The following is a 22948-nucleotide window of genomic DNA, read 5'->3' on the forward strand; positions in this document are numbered from 1 at the left end:
TTCATGAATGTAGGATAAGTTTTAGCTTGAAAATTATTGATGATCATAATTTGTTTATATATATATATATATATATATATAAACATTTATATGCATGGTTAGGGAATGAGTCATATTTTTAGTTATATTATACACATAATAGTACAAAACTAAAGCTACAGGTTGTGAAATTAAACATTAAACAACTTAACATGTCATGTTTCATGTCATTAAAGGGATTGTTCACCCAAAAATGAAAACTCTGACACATTTACTCACTCTAAAGAAGATATTTTGAAGGACATGGGTAGCAGTTGCTTGCCATTTGAATCCCAAATTATGAAAAAGAAGGAGATGAAGAAGAAGAAGATAGCTACTATGGACGTTAATGGGGACCAGAAACTGTTTGGTTATGAGCATTCTTCAAAATATCCTCTTTTGTGTTTAGCCGATGAAAGAAACTCATACAGGTTTGGAAGAACTGGAGGTTGAGCAAATGATGACAGACTTTTCATTTTTGGGTGAACTATCCCTTTAAGTTACCTATAAAAATTACACACAATGCAAATAAACCACTTTTATCATGTTGGCTTTCTGGAGCTTGACAGCTCTTGGTCCTCATCCACTTTGACTGTATGGAAAAGAGCAGCGTGAACGTTCATCAAAACATATTTTTTGTTCCATACACAGAATAAATTCATATGGGTTTGGAAAAACACAAGAGTAAGGAAATGATGACAGAATGTTTATTTTTGGGTGAACTACTCGTTTAATGAAAGAAAATTGAAAAGCATCAGTGTGTGCGCACAAATCTAGGTCAGTGAATCGCCATTCTGGTATAATTGCTTTCTGCTAATGTGCTGTGCTTTAATCCTGTGCTATTGCCTGGCTGTATGTGCAGATTACAACAACCTGCTTTTTTTCAGCAAGTACAAAGACACACACACACACACACACCCTCCCTTCACTCTGATTCCATGCTCTGAATGAATGCATCAGAGACCTGTGGAAATAGGGCATGTTTGTATGCAAACACACCGTTTCCTTTAAGGTCTGTATTTTGGAAATGCTTATAAGCATCAACCAGAGCAAATGAACGCTCGTACATTTTGCTTCCTCTTCATTCATTTATATTTCAAAACTTTTTGATGTGTGGGTTAAAGGCAATAAATAAGTCATTAGACTCCATGCGGAAGCAGTTCGGCCTTGTGCGTATGTATTTGTTAGCGCATGCATCTGAGCACGCTCCCTCGCTACCCTAAACAATTATCTCCCACATAAAGCCAGATGCCAAAAATCCAGTAGCCGAGGGCATAGCACATCAACACCCCTTCAAGTTCGTCAGTAAAATCCGTGCAGCACGATCTGTTGTTACGCTGCAAATTGCGCGTCAGCTGTGCCTTTCAGGGTTGAGAAGTGTGACGGGAAAAACAGCGCGACGTGAGGACAGGGTAGCACGGGGGCATGGCAGCATCTAATGGAATCACAGCTGGCAGCAGCAGAGTCCCTCTGTGGCTGCGGCTCTGTCTCAATTATAGTCTAACCCCATGCGGCAACCAGGCCTCCTTAAAACCCTCCTCGAACAAATAATTCATCATCAGCTGCTCCTTGCTGGAGACCTGCAGCTTGACAAAAGTTAGTTCAGGATCCAGAGAGTGAATCATGCAATTCCCTCCAAGGCTCCAAAAATAGCAGAAGCCAAGAATGGCAAACTATGCCTGGGCCTAATGACACACTGAGGATATGAAACCACAATAAGCAAAAGGTGCAAGCAAGGTGGCATTTCAGTTTTAATGATTTGATTCGATCGATGTTTAAATAACTGCTATGCATTTATTGTAGGGAAAAAAAAGCTGCACGTCATAATTGTATGTATAGCATAGTATAGTTTTCATTGTCTTTTCCAATATTGCATACCTTAAACCTGGGGCCTGTTTCATAAAACAAGTTTACCAAATAAGCCAGGTTTGTTTCAGTTAGTCTGACTTATTGTCAGTTGATATGCTTCAAAATAAGTCAGACTAACTGAAATAAGCCTGGCTTATTTGGTAAACTTGTTTTATTAAACAGGCCCATGAGATCTCATGAGAAAACGTAACTTTGTTATGACGTGGTAATATGATGTTATTCATATGAAAACGTATGATTTTTAGCAGTAAGCAAGCATGAAGCTTTGAATTGCTGGTCACTTACTGGTCACTGCAGTGCACATAAAGCCACCGTTTAAGATTAGGGTTTATTCTGTTTATTAAACAAAACAAAGCAAAATTAAAAAGTGTCATACCATAATCATATGCAACAGTCACAAGTCATTACATTTCAGGTCTATTTATTGAAACTTGGAAGCCATAGAAAAATCATATTTTATTTTCAGTAAACAATATACAATTTAATACAACTGTTACAATCTCCAAAAAAAAGCTCCACTAGAGGGCACTCCAACCCAGACTGTTGTCTAACTCTCACAGACTACCCATAAATACCCATAATTATTCACATTACCCATCATCCTTTGTCTGGACTCATCAACGATTGCATGCACCTGTATCTCATTACCTCATCAATCTCACCCCCATAAAAGTCTGGTTTACACACTCCTTCATTGCGAAATCTTGTTTAGCTGTTGCCGATATTTCTGAGCGTTCTTCCCTGTTTTCCGTGCCTGTGCTTTGACCTTGGACTGTTTGCTCATGTTTTGTGATCGTTTGCTGCCTGCTCTGACCTTCTGCCTGTTTTTGGATTACTCTTAGTTTGCCTCTACTGTTGTGTTTGCTGGTGTTTGACCATGCCTGTTCTGACCACGCTCTACAAAATAAAACCTACATTTGGATCTCTGCTGTTGTCATGCTCGTCCATTACAACAATATTTAAAATGACTCTTGTCCTTTATTCATTAAAATGCATTACATCAACATAAGGTGGCAGTCATAACAATTCTAATTTCAGGTAAAACCTAAAACCAAAAGAAAACAACTATATTTTTAGACAATAAACAATATTACATCTATTATTAAAATGTTTATGGTTGGTAGTATGCCATAAATGGGTTCTCCTCCTACCTCCACAACATTCCTTACTCTGCCTTCTCTTATAATTTATTAATTTATTTTTTTTAAATGAAGGTAAAATCTACATATAGTTCCAAACAAAAGTATTGTTTAGTGTAAATGTTGAAGGCTGTCGATTTATTAAATGACAAGCTATTTCCACACAAAAGCTGTTTATTTAGCATAGTGAAGCATTTCTTCCATTGACATTCAGTAAAAATAAAAATTAAAAAAGTAAGAATTAGCCACCAATTCAGCAAAACGTAAAATTGTTGCAAAATGAGGTTGTTTTGGATTAAACAGAGATCAAATTACTTTGATGACACGTTTCCACAGTTACTAACAGTAAGATGATTTTAGTGTTTTGTGACATTTCAGTGCAGACAAGAAACTTTTGGAAATAAAAAGAAATCGCTAGTGAAATTGCTAGTGTGGATGGAGGAACAGGGGGATGTGACACCACTGACAGGCGATGAAATGACACAGACCATGGACACAAACCAAAATTTATGACATTGTTTTAGTGTTTGTTTGCTATTTTAATGGAAAAATCTTTACCTGTACCTTTAACCCTAGATTTATGTCTCCCTAATCAAACATGGCTCATTCAACTCATCAGCTCATTAGAAGAAACTCTAAAACTTGAAATGGGTGTATACGAGTTATAGTATAATTTACATGATTCATGTAATGCAATTCGTAATGGATCTTTTCTTTTTTTTTTTTTTACCTGCAAAATTTCGCCAATATGACCAGACCTTCACAGCGAATTCTGTCATCATTTACTCACTCTCATGTTGTTCCAAAGCTGTGTGTCTTTCATTCTTCTGCAGAACACAAACAATAATATTTTGAAGAGCACTGGGCTCCACTGATCTCATTGTATGGACAAAAATCAAACAAACGCTAAGACACTTTTTAAAATATCTTCTTTTGTGTTCCATAAAAGAAGGTTTGAATGACATCATGGTGACAGAACCTGTAAGCAATAAAACTTTCTTGTGAGTTGAAGAAAACAGAAAAAAGACCTTCAGAAGTTTACTTTAACCTTGACTGCAGAAGAAAAAAATATATAATAAAACTAAGCACATGGAGGAAAATAAAAAAACAGGACTCATGCTGATTGCTGAAAATCCCTCTGGTATTTCGTGGGAACGTGGTGCCGCCCCTCTCCGGGGCCAAGCTGTTGCATAGCAACATTTCATGTAAGGGAACCGCCCACAAATTAAGCGTAACATCATTTGGATGAAACACAACTAACATGCAAAAGTTATTACTCAGATTTAAAGGATGTTTATGGAGTTCCCAGGCTGAAAGTTAAACACGCAATGCAAACAAATGAAACAATCAATTTGACCAGCCCTAATATTATTTATAATAATAATAATAGGCCTGTGTGTTCTCTTAAGCACATGCTCGAGCTTTCATGCCACAGGAATATACAATCTTGCATTACAGATAAGCTCATATTTTTCTTTGAGCTGTTTTAAGATTTGCTGATTTGGGGGAGCAATGTTTGTTAAATGGAGCTGAAATGACATCTATGGATCTTTTTGGGGATTTCAGCAGTTGTAAGTTCAGTGTTGGCCTGCATGACATATGCTTCCAGACAGAGTGCTGCTCGCATCCTTTCCACACCTGCATTGTTCTGCAGGTTCACAACAGCTGATAATGGACCTGCAGTGCATTAAAGTGATAGTTCACCAAAAAATGAGGGTTAGGAAATAATGACTCTGGAACATTCACACATTATTTGTCTCTGGAAAATTCATATATTTTAAGGATTCATGGAGTTTGACGTGAGAGGACAGGGGATGGATTTTTATTTATTTGTTTATTTCCCACTGGAGGAAGCGCTATTATGGATTATGGAGTCATATTTTGGAGTCTTATTAAATCCTATAGCGATTTGCTTTGTGCTTTCAGATTTTCTTGGCACCGCCCAACAACTGTTGCATACATGCATGCACACCGTCACACACACAGCTAAACTAGGTCTGCTGGATTCTCAAGAGACAGGCTGCTGCCTCACTGAACACTAGCGTTATGAGCACTAGCTAGTTTGCCCCAGCTCATAAACCACTGGCTGATGCGAGGGTAAAACATTTGGCTTCAGTCTCTCTCTCTCTCAGCATCTATTTTATGGTGCATTTATATGGTATTTATTTATTTATTCATTCATTGGACATATGTGGTTCACAAAGGATTAGTTATCTCAAAAAATTTTATTTGCTGAAATTGTAATCGCCCTCAGGCTATCCAAGATGTAGATGCATTTATTTTTTCATCAGAACAGACTTGAAAAAGCATTCCATCACTTGCTCACTAATGAATCCTCTGAATGGGTGCCGTCAGAATGAGAGTCCAAACAACTGAAGAAAACATCACAATAATACGCAGATAATCCACATGACTGTCCATTCCATCTTGTGAAGTGAAAATCTGTTTTTGTAAGAAACAAATCCTATATTAAACTGTATCTGATCAGCACTTAACTGAAGATTTCCTATGCTTACATTTCATTTTCTCTGTGCTGTCTTCTTCAGTGTGATTTCATAAAATATTTACAGAATTGCATAACATAGTCGCACACTCACACAATCCTCTTGATACTCATACAGAGAAAATTAAAGAGGGCAAGTTTTGTTTGAATCTCACAGCAATGTAATAAAATAAGAACACACACATATTACTCAGCAATTTCATTGTGATGAATAAGAAATCAAAGATAACAAATAAATAGAAGATAATGATTATGACACAAGACAGCACAGTCTTTAAATCCATGTTAGAGATTAGTCTTTTTACTACCGAGACAAAAGATATCATTCTGCGAACCATAGTCTCTCTGTACTTGTCTGACATGACAATGGAACACTGCACTACTCATGTTTCTTAAAATAAGTTGTTTGTGTGGCCCTGACCCTGCTGAGTACAGGTCAGTGAATAAGATTGAGACATCCAGAATCCCTCAAGACATACAGAACAGACCACCTCTCCTTATTCTGTCTTCCTTTAGATTTTTCTTCTTTTTTTGGTTCTTGATATTTAAAAAGAGAACAAACAAATTAGAATCCTGTAATGATGTAGTTTTCCTCTTACTCAGAGTGCTGCAAAAACAACAAACTGTTCCATTTTGGATTTTTTGAGTGTTTCAGAAATTGCTTTTATTATAGTGAATCAAAAGGGCAACTGACAACCAACGAGGAAAGCATTTTCAGCTATGCTCTGAAAATATCATGCAGCTCTAGATATTATTGCAAGACTTTATTCAACAACTTTTCTTTATGTTGGCTCATGCATGTAATATCAGTATTGGGGAAGCTACTTTAAAATTGTAGCTTTCCAAGCTACACATCATTTTAAGGCTGCAACAACTAATCAATAAAACAAATAATAACTTATGATTAAAAATAATCAAATACACATTTGATGATCAATTATTTATGTGCACAGTGGACAAAAAAACAAAACATTTAGCATTGATCAATGCATTTCTATGGACAAAAGACATCTGAAAAACCATATAGCTGAGCTGCTGCGAGAAAAAAAAAAGCTCTTGAAAGTAGAAAATCAAAGTAGGGTCACTTCTGTCAAGCTAGTTTTGCTGGCTACTTGTAGCTAGCTACTCCCGTCCACTATGTATTAGAACCTAACATCAATTAGACCTGGTTTGTTATAGCAAACAGTGCCCTTGAAGACATTTAACTGACCTTCGGAAATACATTAGTCAAAAAATACCATGCAGGGAACATTGAAATCTTCCAGGATAATTGCCTCTCTAGAGAAATGTCCTGGTATCTAAACTCTAACACGAAAGAGTCCTAAAATAGAAAAGCTCAGTAGTTTGTTTTTCATAAGGCAAAACTTAATTCATTAAATGAGCACCATTGTGATAGCACAGAACGTATTTAGTAACTATTATCTGTGCCTTTAGTTTGGACTCGCTTAAATTAAAATACAGATCTCTAGACACTGTGGCCATAGATGATCACAGGCCAAAGTCTACATCCTTATGTACCCTATTTTTATAAGCCAGGCTTCTATCTGGCCTGGTTTATCTAGTTTACCTGAAACCATAAGGCTTGTGTTTTCGAAGACAATTCTTCTAAGAACACATATGAGAGAGACGAGAGGAATCGGCCTGTCTGATAAATACAGCTACCTGCTGAGAGCCCTTTGAGACTCTTCAAATCAAAGAAAAGCTTTTCAAAAATTAAGAATGTCAATGCTTTCAGAGATGGGGTGTACAGTCATGAAATAACAACAGGAAATCTGCCAGCCGTGAGTCGAGTTTGAGCTATTTAAAGTAAGCCAGTCGACTGCTACACTCCAGTATCTTTGAAAAAGAAGAAGCATACAAGAGGTGAAGGCATGCATGCATTTATGAATACAGCTCATGGCCTACTTACAAATGAATGCACTGTCGCTCCACTATCTATCTATCTATCTATCTATCTATCTATCTATCTATCTATCTATCTATCTATCTATCTATCTATAATAGTAGGGTACACCAGAGTACCACAAATATTTTTCTTTTGCTGAATATTGATGGAACAACTGAGTGAAAAATACATTATAACAAATGCTAAAGAGCTAAAAGGCTATACAGTATAGCTACATCTACAATAAAGACCACGCAAAGAATATCACATGAAAATAAATTAGACATAACAGTATGCTTTTAAGAAAAGGGTGTAATGTTTCTGAAAGACTACAGTCGGTCTTATTATGGGGGGAGGGGGGCGTCATATGCTTTTTTCCCCTCTGCGATACTATTTACAAAAAAATTATTGATTTAAGCACCTTTATCAAAACTGGTACTTAAGAACACTAAATAAAACTGCAGCATATTAGTTTATCTGTAACGGGGCGAATGAGACGTGAGGATCAATTTGCAAACTTTATTAAACAAAGACGTGGTCAAAAAACACAAGCAGGGTCAAAACATCAGCACACAGGTATGGCACAGACTAGATACAAGAATAATCCAGAGGGCAAGCGTGGGTCTTTGATTGGTGAATATCTTTTTCATCGGTAAGTTTTGCATCACGTAAAATCCTAGTCGCCGCCTTTATCTTGTTCACTGGGGTTTATAAGCCAATATTCTCTCTAAAGCTGCTCTGGAAATGCACAAATACATTTGATTTGAATTGAAAATGTTCATTTTCATTATTTCTTTTTGTTTTTGGTTTATCCTCTAATAGTATATAGGAAAAATATACTGTGTTGACTTAATACAAAGTAAACAATTTCCAGATAATGTTTTTAAGAATTTATTTTGCCTTATGGCATGCAACTTTATTTTTTCCATTTGGTCCCACTTTATATTAAGTGTCCCTAATACTTGTGTACTTACATAGTAACTAGATGTGTACATAGTATGTAACCACAGTGTAAGTACACATCGGTACATAGTATCTACATCTGTAAAATTTCTGTAACTACACATATGTAACAACCCTCAGAATGGTATGTGTACGTATAAATGTGTAACAGTACATTGGTAACAACACTTTTTTTCACTTCACTAAGTACACATGTAACAGCAATACATAAGTACATTTTGTAACAACAGTATGTATAAGAGTAATTGGAACTATTTGATCCAGGGGGTGGAAATGGGATCCAGGGGGTGGAAACGGGTGGGTTTAGGGATATGTAAATTGGGAGGAGTTGGATCTCGAGTTGGTGCACCACTGTAATACCAGTGTACTTACATTGTAACTCCTCAGGAACTGTCCACTTAATATAAAGTGCAGCATTCTGGACACCAACCACAATTTATATGTAAAGCCTAACTTACTGGCTGTTTCTGTGTAACATCAAAGTAATTACATTGTAAATCCATAGGAAATGTCTACTTAATATAATGTGTACCACTTTCTTTACCAAAAATTGCTGTTAGTCCTGTTGCACATTTGTACTTTCATTTACAAAAAGTGTTGTTAGCAATGTCCTGTTACACATTTGTACTTACTCATACCATTCTGAGGGTTGTTACATATGTGTAGTTACACATACATTAGAGCTGTAGGTACTATGTACCAATGCGTACTTACACTGTGGTTACATACTACGTACACTTCTAGTTACGATGTAAGTACACAGGTAGGGACACTTAATATAAAGTAGCACCTTCCATTTTGCTAATTATTACAATTTTGGTCTTTATAATACCATGCTAAGTAATTTTTGCAAACATTATAAATGAATTTTGTATTTTAAGAAGGTCATCACAATTTGGGGTCCTTGGCAGCCCTGGAAGAGTGAGTAAGGTAGTAGTTATTGTTGCCGCTGTCCAGGGTCCTGAAACTGACTGGATTCCTCAACTACAGCCTCACACAAACTTTTTTTATTTTTTCCTCTAAAAGTAGAGTAGGCTAAGTCACTGGCAAATGCTTGAATTAACAAATGAGAGCAGAAAATGTCATTCCAGGCAGTCGGTTTTCTATAGTTAAATCCATATGCTGACTGCATATAGCCAACACAGCTGGCTGACACTGATATTATACACAGACGCATATGCCAGCAACGTCATAGCATCGCGTGCATACTCCTTTAAGATGATGCAATTTTTGATAACCCATTATGTTTTTTTTTTTCCCGCCCGCTGAGGCAACAACGGCTGAGGCGGTTATTTTCCCGCGCCACAGCTGCATCATCTTCACTTCTAAACCCCACCAACACACAGACCCTGGATTATGTCAGACGGGATTTACTTCTAAACAGCTGGGACTATCGATTGACCCCCTTAGTCGCTATAAAATATGCGTTTTGAACTGTTTTCAATTATATTATTTTGAAACTACCCGGTTTGGTCGTCAAAAGTTGGATTCAAGCCGCCACCGAACTTGTAAAGAACTTTGGACCTCTTCTATTCTATAATGGTTTATGCAGAATTTCAACAGCATCTTTCATTTGCATACAAGTGTGCTATCTTTTTCAGGGGGAGGAATAAGCAGCCGTGTCCATCCGCTGCTGAGCAACAGACCCTCCTTTCCGCGGCGGAGCGCCTGTAGTTGCAGCTCGGATACTTCGCCGTTCATTCCCTCTTTTTTGGTTTGTTTCATCTGCGGAGAAGAGGTTGGTTTTGGTAACTGTAAGGTACCTGCTCTAATTAGTTGGTTGAAATGCTATTTTTATTGCCATTTAATGTGCATGATCCATCGTCTGTGCTTTCTAAACCCTTCCCGAAGCTGTAGAGAGCGAACTTTCCGAATACGGATATTTTTTGGCACCAATGACCGAAACAATGGCGTTAAGTGGAAACTCTAGAGCTAAAGACAGCAGTTTTCCTGACGTTATTGAACTAAACGTCGGGGGGCAAGTGTATTATACCCGTCACGCCACGTTAATCAGCAACCCCGGCTCGCTTTTGGGGAAAATATTCTCTCCTAAAAATAACGCATCGAATGATCTGGCTAGGGACCCCAAAGGTCGTTACTTCATCGACCGGGATGGGTTTTTGTTCAGATACGTGTTAGACTACCTCAGAGACAAACAAGTTGTCCTCCCTGACCACTTCCCTGAGAAGGGGAGGCTGAGGAAAGAAGGGGAGTACTTTCAATTGCCAGACTTGGTTAAACTCTTAACCCCAGACGACTTGAAGCCCAGTCCCGATGAATACATCCACAGTGATTACGAGGATGGCTCCCAAGGAAGCGACCAGCGGATGTGCCCTCCACCGTCGCTCGTTCCCGCGGACAGAAAAAGCGGGTTCATCACGGTCGGATATCGCGGGTCTTGTACGATGGGCAGGGAGAGTCAAACCGATGCCAAATTCCGGCGGGTGCCGCGGATTATGATTTGTGGGAGGATTGCGCTGGCCAAAGAAGTTTTTGGCGAGACCCTGAACGAGAGCAGGGACCCAGACAGGACCCCTGACAGATACACGTCCCGCTTTTACCTCAAGTTCAAGCATCTGGAGCGCTCTTTCGACATGCTCTCGGAGTGCGGCTTTCAGATGGTCGCCTGTAACTCGTCGGTGACGGCCTCGTTCGTCAACCAGCACACTGACGACAAGATATGGTCAAGTTACACTGAGTACGTCTTTTACCGTAAGTTTGTCCTCTAAAATGTTGTCAACATTCGCATTTCGCATCCTCTGCCATTTCTGTTGAACACAACACCACTGACACACAGAAGGCTTTCCTTGAATTACCACTAGACGCCGCACTCGGTTTACTCTTTTTTCCTCCTTCCTCCTCCACTCAAGGTCTCAAACAGTATTTCAAGTAGGCTTGTATAGCTTGTGTTCATTACTAAATATGTAGTTGCCTATCTAGTAGAAAACTGATTTTTATAGTAGGCTATGTTTTTAAAATACTTGTTCACTAGTACTTGCTCATTATAGTCGTATTATTACCTGTTCCACTAGTGATTTCCATCATGTATTTGGTCAATGGTACATTTTGCCAATTTCTCTGGGGATTTGTGGTTCAGATACTAACTAATCAACTCAGACTAGTAGGCTATATATTTACAATGGACACAGACAGATAACTTGTTTTCACGGTTTCAGGGTTATTAACAGCATACCGTACATCTGTTATATATATATATATATATACATATGTGTGTGTGTGTGTGTTATTTTGTATTTTATTACCATGGCATAAAATTTTACTGCATGAGTGTTTCTAATGAACGGCTGAGGGAGTGACTGCAAATCTTACAACGTAATCAATATCTGTATATTTTTTCCCCTTTTGGAAAGTCACAGAATTGCATTAATATTGGGTAAAATGGGAATGGAAACATTATAGGCTATTTGTTGTAGTTTCCATTCACCAGTTTACCCAATTATGGCAACGTCTGCTTCTGAGAACCCTGGAAATGTGAAAAGGGCACATAGTTGTAGTAACTATTCATTAGAAAATAGTACTTACTTTTTATTTCATAACAGTTACTATAGTATCTCTTAGTTGTATTTCATATTAGAAAGATTCAATTGATAATAGTAACAACTGGTATACTCACTAGCATCTCATTAACAGGTACTTTTTTATTCTGTTAGTGCGAGGAAAATTGGAATAGATGGTCGTAACTATTTCAGTAGTTACAAGGAAATAAAGAATAAGTAGTACTTACTGTATTACTAGTAGAACTGGAATCAACAACAACTGGAGTAAATACTAGTTCATATCAATAAGAATTCAATGACAAAAATGTAGAATTTGTAGAAAATGTAGCACCAAGTTTCTATGCAATAGTTACTTGTCACTATTGCGACTGAGTACTAATATCTAATGAATAGTGAAACTGAAAAAGGATTACTTTTGTGTTTTAAAATAAAGAAGTAGTGTTTTAAAAAGTAAGTACTAGTACTGTAGATAGACAACTGTTAAAATGGTTTACTTTAATAAAATGCTATTCACTTGATACAGTGGTTCTTATCAAGACACACCAGGAAATTGTGTTTTCTGACTGTGTACCTGTTCTAATGTACCCGGGCACTGAAAGCCTTTATATAAGACCCTTACCTGGTAAGTAACGCTGTTGAAAAGAGAGACCCCTCCTTCCACCCTGATTGTCTATCTCTGAGAGCATCTCAATGGAGTGGCTGAGGATGATGGCTTTCTGTAATAGCTCTCATAACATTTTATGATGTAACAAAACACCACCTACTTCGGGCCGGTAGTGGCTAATGTGCTGTCGAGCCAGCAGTGGCCCTGCCACAAGGCAAAATGGAGGAAGCACATAATGGTCTTTATACTGAGCCCATTAAAGAGATTGCAGCTGCCATATTCTTTATAGATGCTCACAAGACAGTCATTTAAATTTACAGTTTTTTACAGTTTAAAGCCTTAATATCTCACTCAGAAATTTAACATCAGTTTTTGTCAGTGTCTTGGTGGACATTCTCACCAATACAACAACATAACTACTATTTTTTTTTATCACTACCAAGGTAACAAATGCATGCATTCCATATGCTATACTCAATAGGAAGATTGGTGTATTAACACGAGCGCCCACTTGCAGTTTTGTATCTTAACAATTCTGGAGCAAAAGGAAAATGCCTAATTTTGCATTTTTGTTGTTGCATTTATATATTTATATGTGGCATGTGTGTACTGAACAAAGCCTCACACGTTAAAATGTTATTAATTGACCTGAATCATCAAGCTAATGCAGCATTTCTACTGTTAAACTTTCAATATGGTTTTCGAGCCACAAAAAATATTAATACCATTCTTCCATTCCTCAATCACCAACCCAAGTTTGTGAAAGTGGCACGCACCAGGAAGGAGTTTAGAAAGTTTCAGAGTGTTTTCTGAGTTGATATCCAGCCTCCTACACAACCCAGCAAGCCTGTTGAATTTGCTTTGCCTCTGGCAGAGCACACCAGTTGCTTTTTATAGGCTTCACCGCTCTGACGCAAAGTCTACCCAGAGTGCAATCCCTTGAAGGTAAATTTATTTACTAGTTTGTTGCATGGTTAGAGTGATTGACAACCAATCATTGGCTGTGACAGGCCGAGGACTTTCTGCAGTCTGCCTATACAGTGCTGTAAATCACGTCATTGGCTTTTGCTGTGATAATATAACCTTTTCTCATCCTCCAAAAACAAGTCGGCTGATCACCTAAACCTGACATTAGCATCAACACAATGTTGAGAAAATGTACACAACCTTAGATCTGCAACCTTAGTAGTTTAGTAGTAAAAGTGGTCACACTTTAGTTTGGGGACTAATTCTCACTATTAACTAACTGTTAACTACGACTCTTCCGCAATAAACTTCTAATTTTCCTGCTTATTAACAGTAAATAAGGTATTTGTTAAATTTAGATATGATTAAGGGATCTAAAATACGCTCATGCAGAATAAGGCATTAATATATGCTTCATAAGAATTATGCAAGCTAATAAACAACTAGTTAATAGTGAGAACTGGTCCCTAAACTAAAGTGTTACAGTAAAAGTTAGACTCAGCTGACAGCAATCTGTGGTACGTTGAAAAAAAATTATATTTGTATTTATTTATTAAAGACTTAAGGTTATGGTGAGGCACTGATGATAATGACTGAGGCCTTTTTTGTTTGTTTTTTTGGATTTAAAAGCAGTAAAGTGAAACTTATAATCTTCTAAATTAATTGCATGCATTCTTCTGTAAAAAAAGGCATTGTTTGAGCTGTAAAATGGTTTAAAATCATTGTTTTCAGGCATTGCAGGGGTCATGGTGTTGCAAAATATTTTTGTTAAATTTATATAAAATTACATATAAAAGGTTACTAAGCAATTTTTTCGACACTAAAATCATGTGCATATTAATATATATATATATGTATATAATAGTACATGTATTGTATTGTAGTTATAAAGATGACGAAGATCCGCACTCATCCAAATCTAGCCCAAAAGGCTTATATCATTTATTATTCAGTGGTCGCAAAAGTGCAAAACTTTCTCAGGTATTAACCCTTCCTCAGTGCCATGTGCTACCAAGCAAAGTAAACATCATACCCAAGTACCCTTTAGCGCCCCCATATATGGTTAAATTATTATAAAAATTCATAAAAACAGCATCTTGCATGCGTCGAGTGCACACCTATCTTATTTAAGGAAGGGGTTACATTACACTCGGTTGCTTGCTTAAAACACATTTGTAGTGTGGAATCTGATTTTGAACAAAAAGCGTTTGAGATGTATAAGCGTTTTCGATTTTGGGGTTATCCAAGTAAGTGGCGGCTTTGGCGAGGGTAGGAAATGCAGTCTGTAGACCAGCTAAGCATAAATCTTACTCCGTAGTATGCACTACCACATACTCTACTTATAGTTATGCCATTAAAGATATTATTAAGAAACATTGGTATATACTATCCAGTGATTCGGTGGGCAAAACGATTTTTGCAGATTTGCCCCTTTTTTTCCATTACGGAGCGAGGAATATTAAAGGCTTTTTAGTTCGGATACTTATGTCAGGGATGGTATTGATGGGCAAATGAGTAGGAATGTTGGTTTTTATCCTTGTCTTAAATGCACGGCATGGAAAAATGTACGCAAAATATGCTTTGAGTTGTATAACTGATCACACATATAAAATTAAACAACTGGTCACATGTGCTTCCACTAATGTGATTTATCTGTTATCTTGTCCGTGTATAAAACAATTTGTGGGTTAGACAAATAGACAAATTAGGACTCGGATCATTGAACATATGAGCGCTATTAGAAGGAAAGATTTAAAATCTCCCGTGGCTCGTCATTTTGTTGAGATGTCTCATTCAGGTTTAGATCTAAATTTTGTTATTCAAAAGTTGACTTGTAGAGGAGGGAATTTAGAATGTAGACTCTTGCAGAAGGAATGTAGGTGGATTTTTTATCTCAAAAGTCTACATCCTCTTGGTATGAACGAAGATCTGTCTTTAAATTGTTTTTTATAATAATTTAAGGATATATGGGGGACGCTAAAGAGGTATGCTGTTTACTTATTGTATATCAAAACTGATGCTAAGAACTTTTGTTTGGAGTCATGATTTTTATTGGTAGATGCCTTGTATACTTTTTTGATATAGTTGTATATGGATCATTTTGGATGATTTGTAAATGTATTTGGATATATGTTTTTTTGAGATATAAATGTCTATTTTTTGTATCTTCGTGATATTAAGTGTATTACAGTAGTGCATGTTTTAATGAGCGCAGGTGTTTGCTTGGTAGCACATGGCACTGAGGAAGGATTAATACTCGAAAATGTTTTGCACAATTTTGTCACCTCTGAATAATAAATTATATAAGAGTGCGAATCTTCGTCTTTATACCTTTTGTATTTTTCGGATTTACGCACCTTATATTATTGGCCTTTACTGGACTTTTGGACGAGTGTTTGACGCCACAACCTTTTCTATTTGTTGTATTGTAGTTAGAAATGAAAACCTCTGAATACCATTATTAATAAAATCAGGAATTTGTAAAAATTTGGCTATTGAGTAAATAACACAAATGTTCTGTACATACCGTATTAGTGATACATATATTTACTCCTAAAATACCAATTTGCTTGTACATGCACATTAGGTAGTGAATGAGCCAACAGAAGGAGATTGGTTAAAAAAGGAAAGGGTGGGTGGTGTGGTGTGGTGTTGTCCTGCTTAAACTGATTTATCTTGCTAGAGAATGAGCCATGACAGTTTTGATGCTCCACTTGTTAGGCACAGCTGCTCCCCTGCTCAGTCCAGAGGGACCCAACTCTGAATGTAGCCTCTGCATTATTCACTGCCAGACAGAGAATTAGATTTAAATGGATGGTTCACTATAAAATTTTAAGAAATGTGACCAGGGTTGTGTTTCCTTTAAAACGACATAACTCGCTCCTTAACCACCATAGTATGAAGCATCGTTGTAGAAACTAACGAGCTGGTCTTGACTGTAAACCGTAGTAACATGGTCACATTTGAGCCACATTGGTTCAACAATATAGGACTGCTGTTAATGACGTCACACACAAGCGATGGAGTAATAATTTAATGCTTAATTAATCACTTCAAGATTACAATTAATGTCATATACTTAATTTACACAAACAACAGAAAGCTTCTTTAATCCTGATAATATACAGTATGTAATTGCTGTACACTTTACTTCCAGATTAGGGATGTAACGATTACCGGTTTGACGATAAATCACGATAAAATTCCCCACAGTTAGTATTACCGTTTCATATTTTAATTATCATTAAAACCATATTCGATTAACACGATTTGAACAACTCACGATAAATAAATACTGTCCAGCATAAAGCACAGTTTTAAGTAACAGTCTCATATCCGCACAGCGCACAGAGTAGTTTAGTTTTGAGTGAAAATAGGGCGGAAAAGCAGGGATGTATTAAAAGAGTGCTGAGGGAATTATACAAATTAATACATTAATTAATTAATTATGAATGTACCTCTGAAGGTTCAGACTGTCTTCAGAAATGATTCAATGACATTTTGTTTTCATCTTTGCTCCATGTAATAAAGGAAGTGTTCTTAATAGCAATACAGCTTTGTCCACGGAGTTTACTGGAAACAGCTTTTCCATCAGCGCCACCTGCGGTCAGTGAGTGGATTTACCGAGACTTATATTTACATTCAGCCTGTCTGGACAAAAACGGACCGAATTTGCATGCCCTGCTGTAAATTTTGACCGGTTGATGAAAAACAAGCTTATGTGGATTCTACACATTTAAACAATTCAGATAAGTTATCTAGAATTATTTATGGAGCAGATAAAATACATATAATCATTTATTAATTAATTAATTATCATTTTGACAACCCATTTCTTAGGCTGAAACGGGGAAGTGGTGGCCTAATGGTTAGAGAGTCGGACTTGTAATCCAAAGGTTGCGGATTTGAGTCTCAGGCCGGCAGGGATTGTAGTGGGCGGAGTGAATGTCTAGCGCTCTCTCCACCCTCAATACCATGACTGAGGTGCCCTTGAGCAAGGCACCGAACCCCCAACTTGCCTAGTTGGATATTGTTCGCCAATCGTCGACCCACGCTTGCCCTAGGATTACTCTTTGTCTTGCCTGTGTTGTTCCTGTTTGGCACTGAATGAACCTTGCTTGTTTTGTAACCATGCCTTTGAATGAAGCTTACAAATGGATTCGCACGTCTCACGTCTCGTTCGCCCCGTAACACCATGTATCTGGAATAGGAATGTAACGGTATGAAAATTTCTTATCACGATTATAATGACCAAAATTATCATCTTTGCCCTCCACCCAGCCCTCACACATCTGGACAAAAAAGACTCATATGTCAGGATGCTGTTCATAGACTTCAGTTCAGCATTCAACACAATCATCCCTCAACACCTCACTCCCAAACTGGTCCAGCTGGGGCTCAACACCTCTCTGTGCAACTGGCTGTTGGACTTCCTGACCGGGAGATCTCAGGCAGTACGGGTCGGCAATAACACATCCAGCACCATCACACTGAACACTGGGGCCCCCCAAGGATGTGTGCTGAGCCCCCTCCTCTTCACTCTGCTGACCCACGACTGCACACCATCACACAACTCCAACCTTTTCATTAAGTTTGCGGATGACACGACTGTGGTGGGTCTCATTAGCAACAGAGATGAGACAAACTACAGGAGCGAGGTGAGCCGCCTGGCCGGGTGGTGCAGTGACAACAATCTCTCTCTGAATGTGGAGAAGACTCTGAATGTGGAGAGATTGTTGTTGACTTCAGGAGAGTACACACTCAGCATGCCCCTCTGACCATCAACGGTGCGACTGTGGAGAGAGTGAGCAGCACCAAGTTTCTGGGTGTGCACATCACAGAGGACCTCTCCTGGACTAACAACACTGTAGCACTGGCCAAGAAAGCACAGCAGCGTCTCTACTTCCTCCGCAAACTTAGAAGAGCCAGAGCCCCGGCCCCCATCATGTGCACCTTCTACAGAGGCACCATCGAGAGCATCCTGACTAGCTGCATCACTGTGTGGTATGGCGTTTGCAACGCATCCTGCCCCAAGTCACTTCAACGCATAGTGAGAGCAGCTGAGAAGATCGTTGGTGTCTCTCTCCCCTCCCTCCAGGACATTTACAGCACCTGTCTCACCCGCAAAGCCCTCCGCATTGCAGGTGATCCCACCCGACACACAGCTTCTTCAGTCTGCTGCCATCAGGGAGGAGACTGCGGAGTCTCCAGGCAAGGACCAGCAGACTGAAGGACAGCTTCATACATCAGGCTGTCAGGAAGTTGAACTCCCTCCCGTCCTTGCCCCCCCTCCCCTCTTTTACACAATGCAACACTGAACACTGATACTACAACCCCCCCCCCCCCCCCCCCCCCCAGCACCTGTCACTTGTACAACATTGGACTGATCACTACCTCATCCAGCATTGACTGCAAACTACCTCTTCGGATAGTCTGATGAAAAGACTGTTCTCTTGTCACTTTAACAGACTGATAAGCTCTTCTTGCACTACACATATATCTGCACAGTTTTGTTTTATTTAACTGATTTGCACTATCTATTCTGCCATGTGCCTTATGCCACTTTATTTATCTCTTTTTTATTTTTCTACAATGTCCTCAGACTGATAAGCTCCTCTTGCACTATATATATATACACTCTATACATATACACGTATATCTGCACACTTTTGTTTTATTTAACTGGTTTGCACTCTTATCTGCCATGTGCCTTATGCCACTTTATCTATCTCTTTCTTTATTTTTCTACAATGTCCTCATTTGTATATCTGTATAGTTGTATGTACATATGTTTGAACTGTATGTATCTGTATTTGAACGTCTACTGTCAGTGTCTTAAATGTTAACTGTATGCACCAAGGGTCTGAGAGTAACGCAATTTCAATTCTCTGTATGTATGTGCCGTACACGTGGAAGAATTGACAATAAAGCAGACTTGACTTGACTTAAAGCAACATGGACTATAATGGCTTGATGAAAACAGAGCTGATTTTGACAGGGTAAAGAAGGTGTTTTTTACACTACCATTGAGACATTTTAACCAAAGTATGTTATAGACTATTCATTAAGACCCTAAAGAATCATATCAACTTGTGTAAAATGGGCATCCAATGACCCCTTTAATGATGTTTATGATTGATTAATTCATGATAAATACTTCAAACAATACATACATAAATACAATTTTAAGAGCTTGGAACATTTTTAATCTAACAATCAGTAAATGATCTTTACTTGCAGTGTTAATGATTTCATATATTCATACCTTGTGACCTGCAATTAGACCAGTGTTGGGTGAATTATACAGAATGAAGCATGTTGAGGAAAGCCTGATCAACAAATCTCTATTTGATGAGGAGCTGGAGGCTGGACTCACTGCTGTTGTTATTGATTTATTTTTATTTTTTGGTTGATGTAGACGGTACTGCATCCAAAACAGGCTCCATTCCAAAAGGGAGCACTTTCAAAATACAAACTTCCCTGCTTCTTTCCAAGCATAATACCCAAATATGTCCCTGTATGTATGTTCCTCTGAGATGAATCATGCATCAAATGCTAAAGTATTTACATAAATAGTCCAATGCAGAGAAACTACAATATGGCTTATTCTCATTGGGGAATTCTCTCATATAGTACAACTGCGCTAGGTTGGTGCTTTAAGGCATAGATCAGAATATCATGTTGGAAAGCTGGCCTTTACCCTTCCGCTTTTGGAACTGCTTTGTCAAGACTCTTTTGAACTTTTTGGACTCTTTGATTTTTATTTGAAAACAAAATATTGCTGACATATGTGCCGCACTGAGGGTGCAGGAATGTCAACCTCCCAAGCTGCATTCTGATTTTTATAAAAATGCTCAATTTTTGCTAATATGAAGGTCAAACTCAGAGCGTTCTTGACAGAAGTGACCACAGGTCCCTCAGCGACTGTGAGGCCTTTGAGTCCTCAGATCCTTGCCCATCAAAGTCCGGTCTGTCATGTATCATATTAGGCCGGTTCTTAATTTGATAAACTTCAGCATTGATTAACCTGCTTTCGAGTTAGTGAGGTAATTGTGAAGTCTGTCTCCGTAACCCATTAAGTGGAAGTCTGTGGCTTAATATGCATGACAGCATGCTAGGGCCCGTGTGAGGTGGCTAACAAGTGCCAACAATTATCAAAATCCATCACCCCTGAATCTCATTTCGTCCAATTAGGTGAAGTTCCGGCCTGATATGTCTGGACCAAGCTGCTGCTTAATCATTTGGCTGTTCTTTTTATGTGTCTAGAACGACAGCACTTATAGGACAACTGATCCAAACTCATTAATATGGAGAACGATGGAAAACACAAGCCTTGCTACGAAGTCTAAACTGAGCTGAGTTTATTTCCCAATTAATTGTTAAAATATTTCAAATTTCCTGCTCACGTACAAGTTTTCTTAAGCATTTTTTTTCTGATGGTAATGAAGAGTAGGCGACAGGGGAATAAGATTCAGAAATTACATGAGTACAGAACATTCTTGGCCAGCAAAAACACCACGATGTGTCTGACATGCCTAGTGTATGCATCCAAACCAGCTACACTCTGTGCAAAAAGCAGTCTGTCAAATTAAAAAGATTACAGTAGGCGAATTAAACCCATATGACACATTGCATCTGCTGAGATTCTGGAGTGTGGAACATGTGGACAATTTGCTGTCCCATGAGACCACAGGAGCTGAAGAGCTGTCAGTTTCAAAAAGTTGAATAATGAGAGAGAACTTATGCCATGCATTGTGGTGCAAACAATGTGTAAAAACATGCAGGTAAAAACCTTAATGAAAGTGGTGTACTCTCATGACAAGTAAAGGTTAGTTAAGGCTGTAATGCTGTCTTATGGTGCAAAAATGTAATGATATTGATATAACACATATATTTATTTATTGAAATGATGATTACATGTTTAGAATGTACATCTTTCGCTGACCTTAGTGCATCATTGGGCAAAGAACATACAGGGGTGCATTTCCCAAAAGCATCGCTAGCTCATTATGGCCGCAAGTTTCATTGTTACCAATATAGTTCAGTGTTTTGGTGCTTCCTGAATCCATACTTTCAACGAACATCCTCAAACAGCATTGCAAAGTTGTGTAGGTCGAACTACAGCTTTCGACCTGTGTTCAGGAGCATAGTTTCTTTTTAGTGTGACATATGGACTTAAATTGATATTCTTTTAGTATTTGAGCAATAAGCAAGGGGACATGTAGTGCCCCCCTTTTTATTGCATACATATACAAATTGAATTTTATTGCATACATATACAAATTGAATTTTACATCTTTTAGATTAAGTGAATTAAATTGCCATTTTTAAAGGGAACCTTCAAAATACAGTCAAATATCGAGAACAAAAATAGACAAGCAATCCTCAGATGACACGTTGGTCAAAGATGAAAGGGGTTTTGAAGCATATTTATATATATATATATATATATATATATATATATATATATATATATATATATATATATATATATATATATATATATTTAAGCATATAACTAAATTTTACAAACATTCTTTAAGTGAAAACATCCAAACAAACTGTTTTTATTAACATCCAAAATATTAATTAAAATGACTACATCATCCTGGCTACAGCAAACCAAAGTCATTTTTATGAGTTAGGTCAGACAATTGCATGTTACTATTTAAAGTATATGTCTGGGAATATGAGCCTTAAATGCTTCCAAAAACAGATGCTAATGCAGCACCATGACTATGCCCATTCTGAATTCTGCCCGTGCTATTTTTGGATGGTTATGTCATTTTATTAGCATTAATACCAGGTGCTTCCGCACAAACCATTTACAAGTCGAGGATCGCATGTCCTTAAAACTGACGGATAGACTGCGTGGGACTGTTTTATGCTGCTCTTGTTTTTCTGAGCTCTGCTGTTTCTTGATTTCCACCCCCATATCCATCCAGGCATGTTTCTGCTTCTTATTGAACTGCTTCAGAGAGCCAACTGTTTTCTTAAGCTTGTGAATTCAGAGGAAGTGCTCCTGGCACTGCAGGAGCTGTGTTTGCTGCTCAGACAAGGCGTTTTTTTGTTTGTTGTTGCTTAATTTGGTTGCACGGTGTGAATAAAAATAGTGACCAAAAATTGAGACACCATCCATAAGCTGAATTCAATGCATTTAGTTTTTCTGAATGAAATATGGCATCTTAGCAAAGTGTTGAGGTGCATGAAAGAAAATCCTTACATTCTAGAGAGCATTTCTATAGATTTCTGAAGTTCAAATCAGCTGCGGAGGGTTTTATTTTCCTAGTCGCTCACTGTAACACACTGCACTATTTAGAGGGTGGTAGTTTGGTGTATGTGAGCATTCATACGTCTAAAGATTTTGCAACAATATTACTAAATGGCATTTTGCATTTTCTGTATAAAATGTAAGTGGTACTTACAGTACATGCAAAATTTGTCACCATGAATCTAGAGTGTTGTCTGTGGTTGCCAGCCTAT

The 22948-nt window shown here is 37.9% G+C and overlaps 1 protein-coding gene across 1 annotated transcript in view; it reads left to right on the forward strand.

Moving 5' to 3' along the window:
• Positions 1 to 10272: 10272 nt before the first annotated feature.
• LOC306862551 (BTB/POZ domain-containing protein KCTD16-like) overlaps positions 10273 to 22948 on the forward strand; it is a gene marked incomplete at both ends in the record, with an annotated part of 78638 nt that continues 65962 nt past the window's right edge. Inside the window, one exon of the mRNA XM_079405413.1 lies at positions 10273 to 11089. Within this exon, the coding sequence (XP_079261539.1) occupies positions 10273 to 11089 (817 nt within the window). The remainder of the gene's footprint in view (positions 11090 to 22948) is intronic.

This window comes from Barbus barbus (assembly GCF_936440315.1).
Source record: "Barbus barbus genome assembly, chromosome: 43".
Taxonomy (NCBI): domain Eukaryota; kingdom Metazoa; phylum Chordata; class Actinopteri; order Cypriniformes; family Cyprinidae; genus Barbus; species Barbus barbus.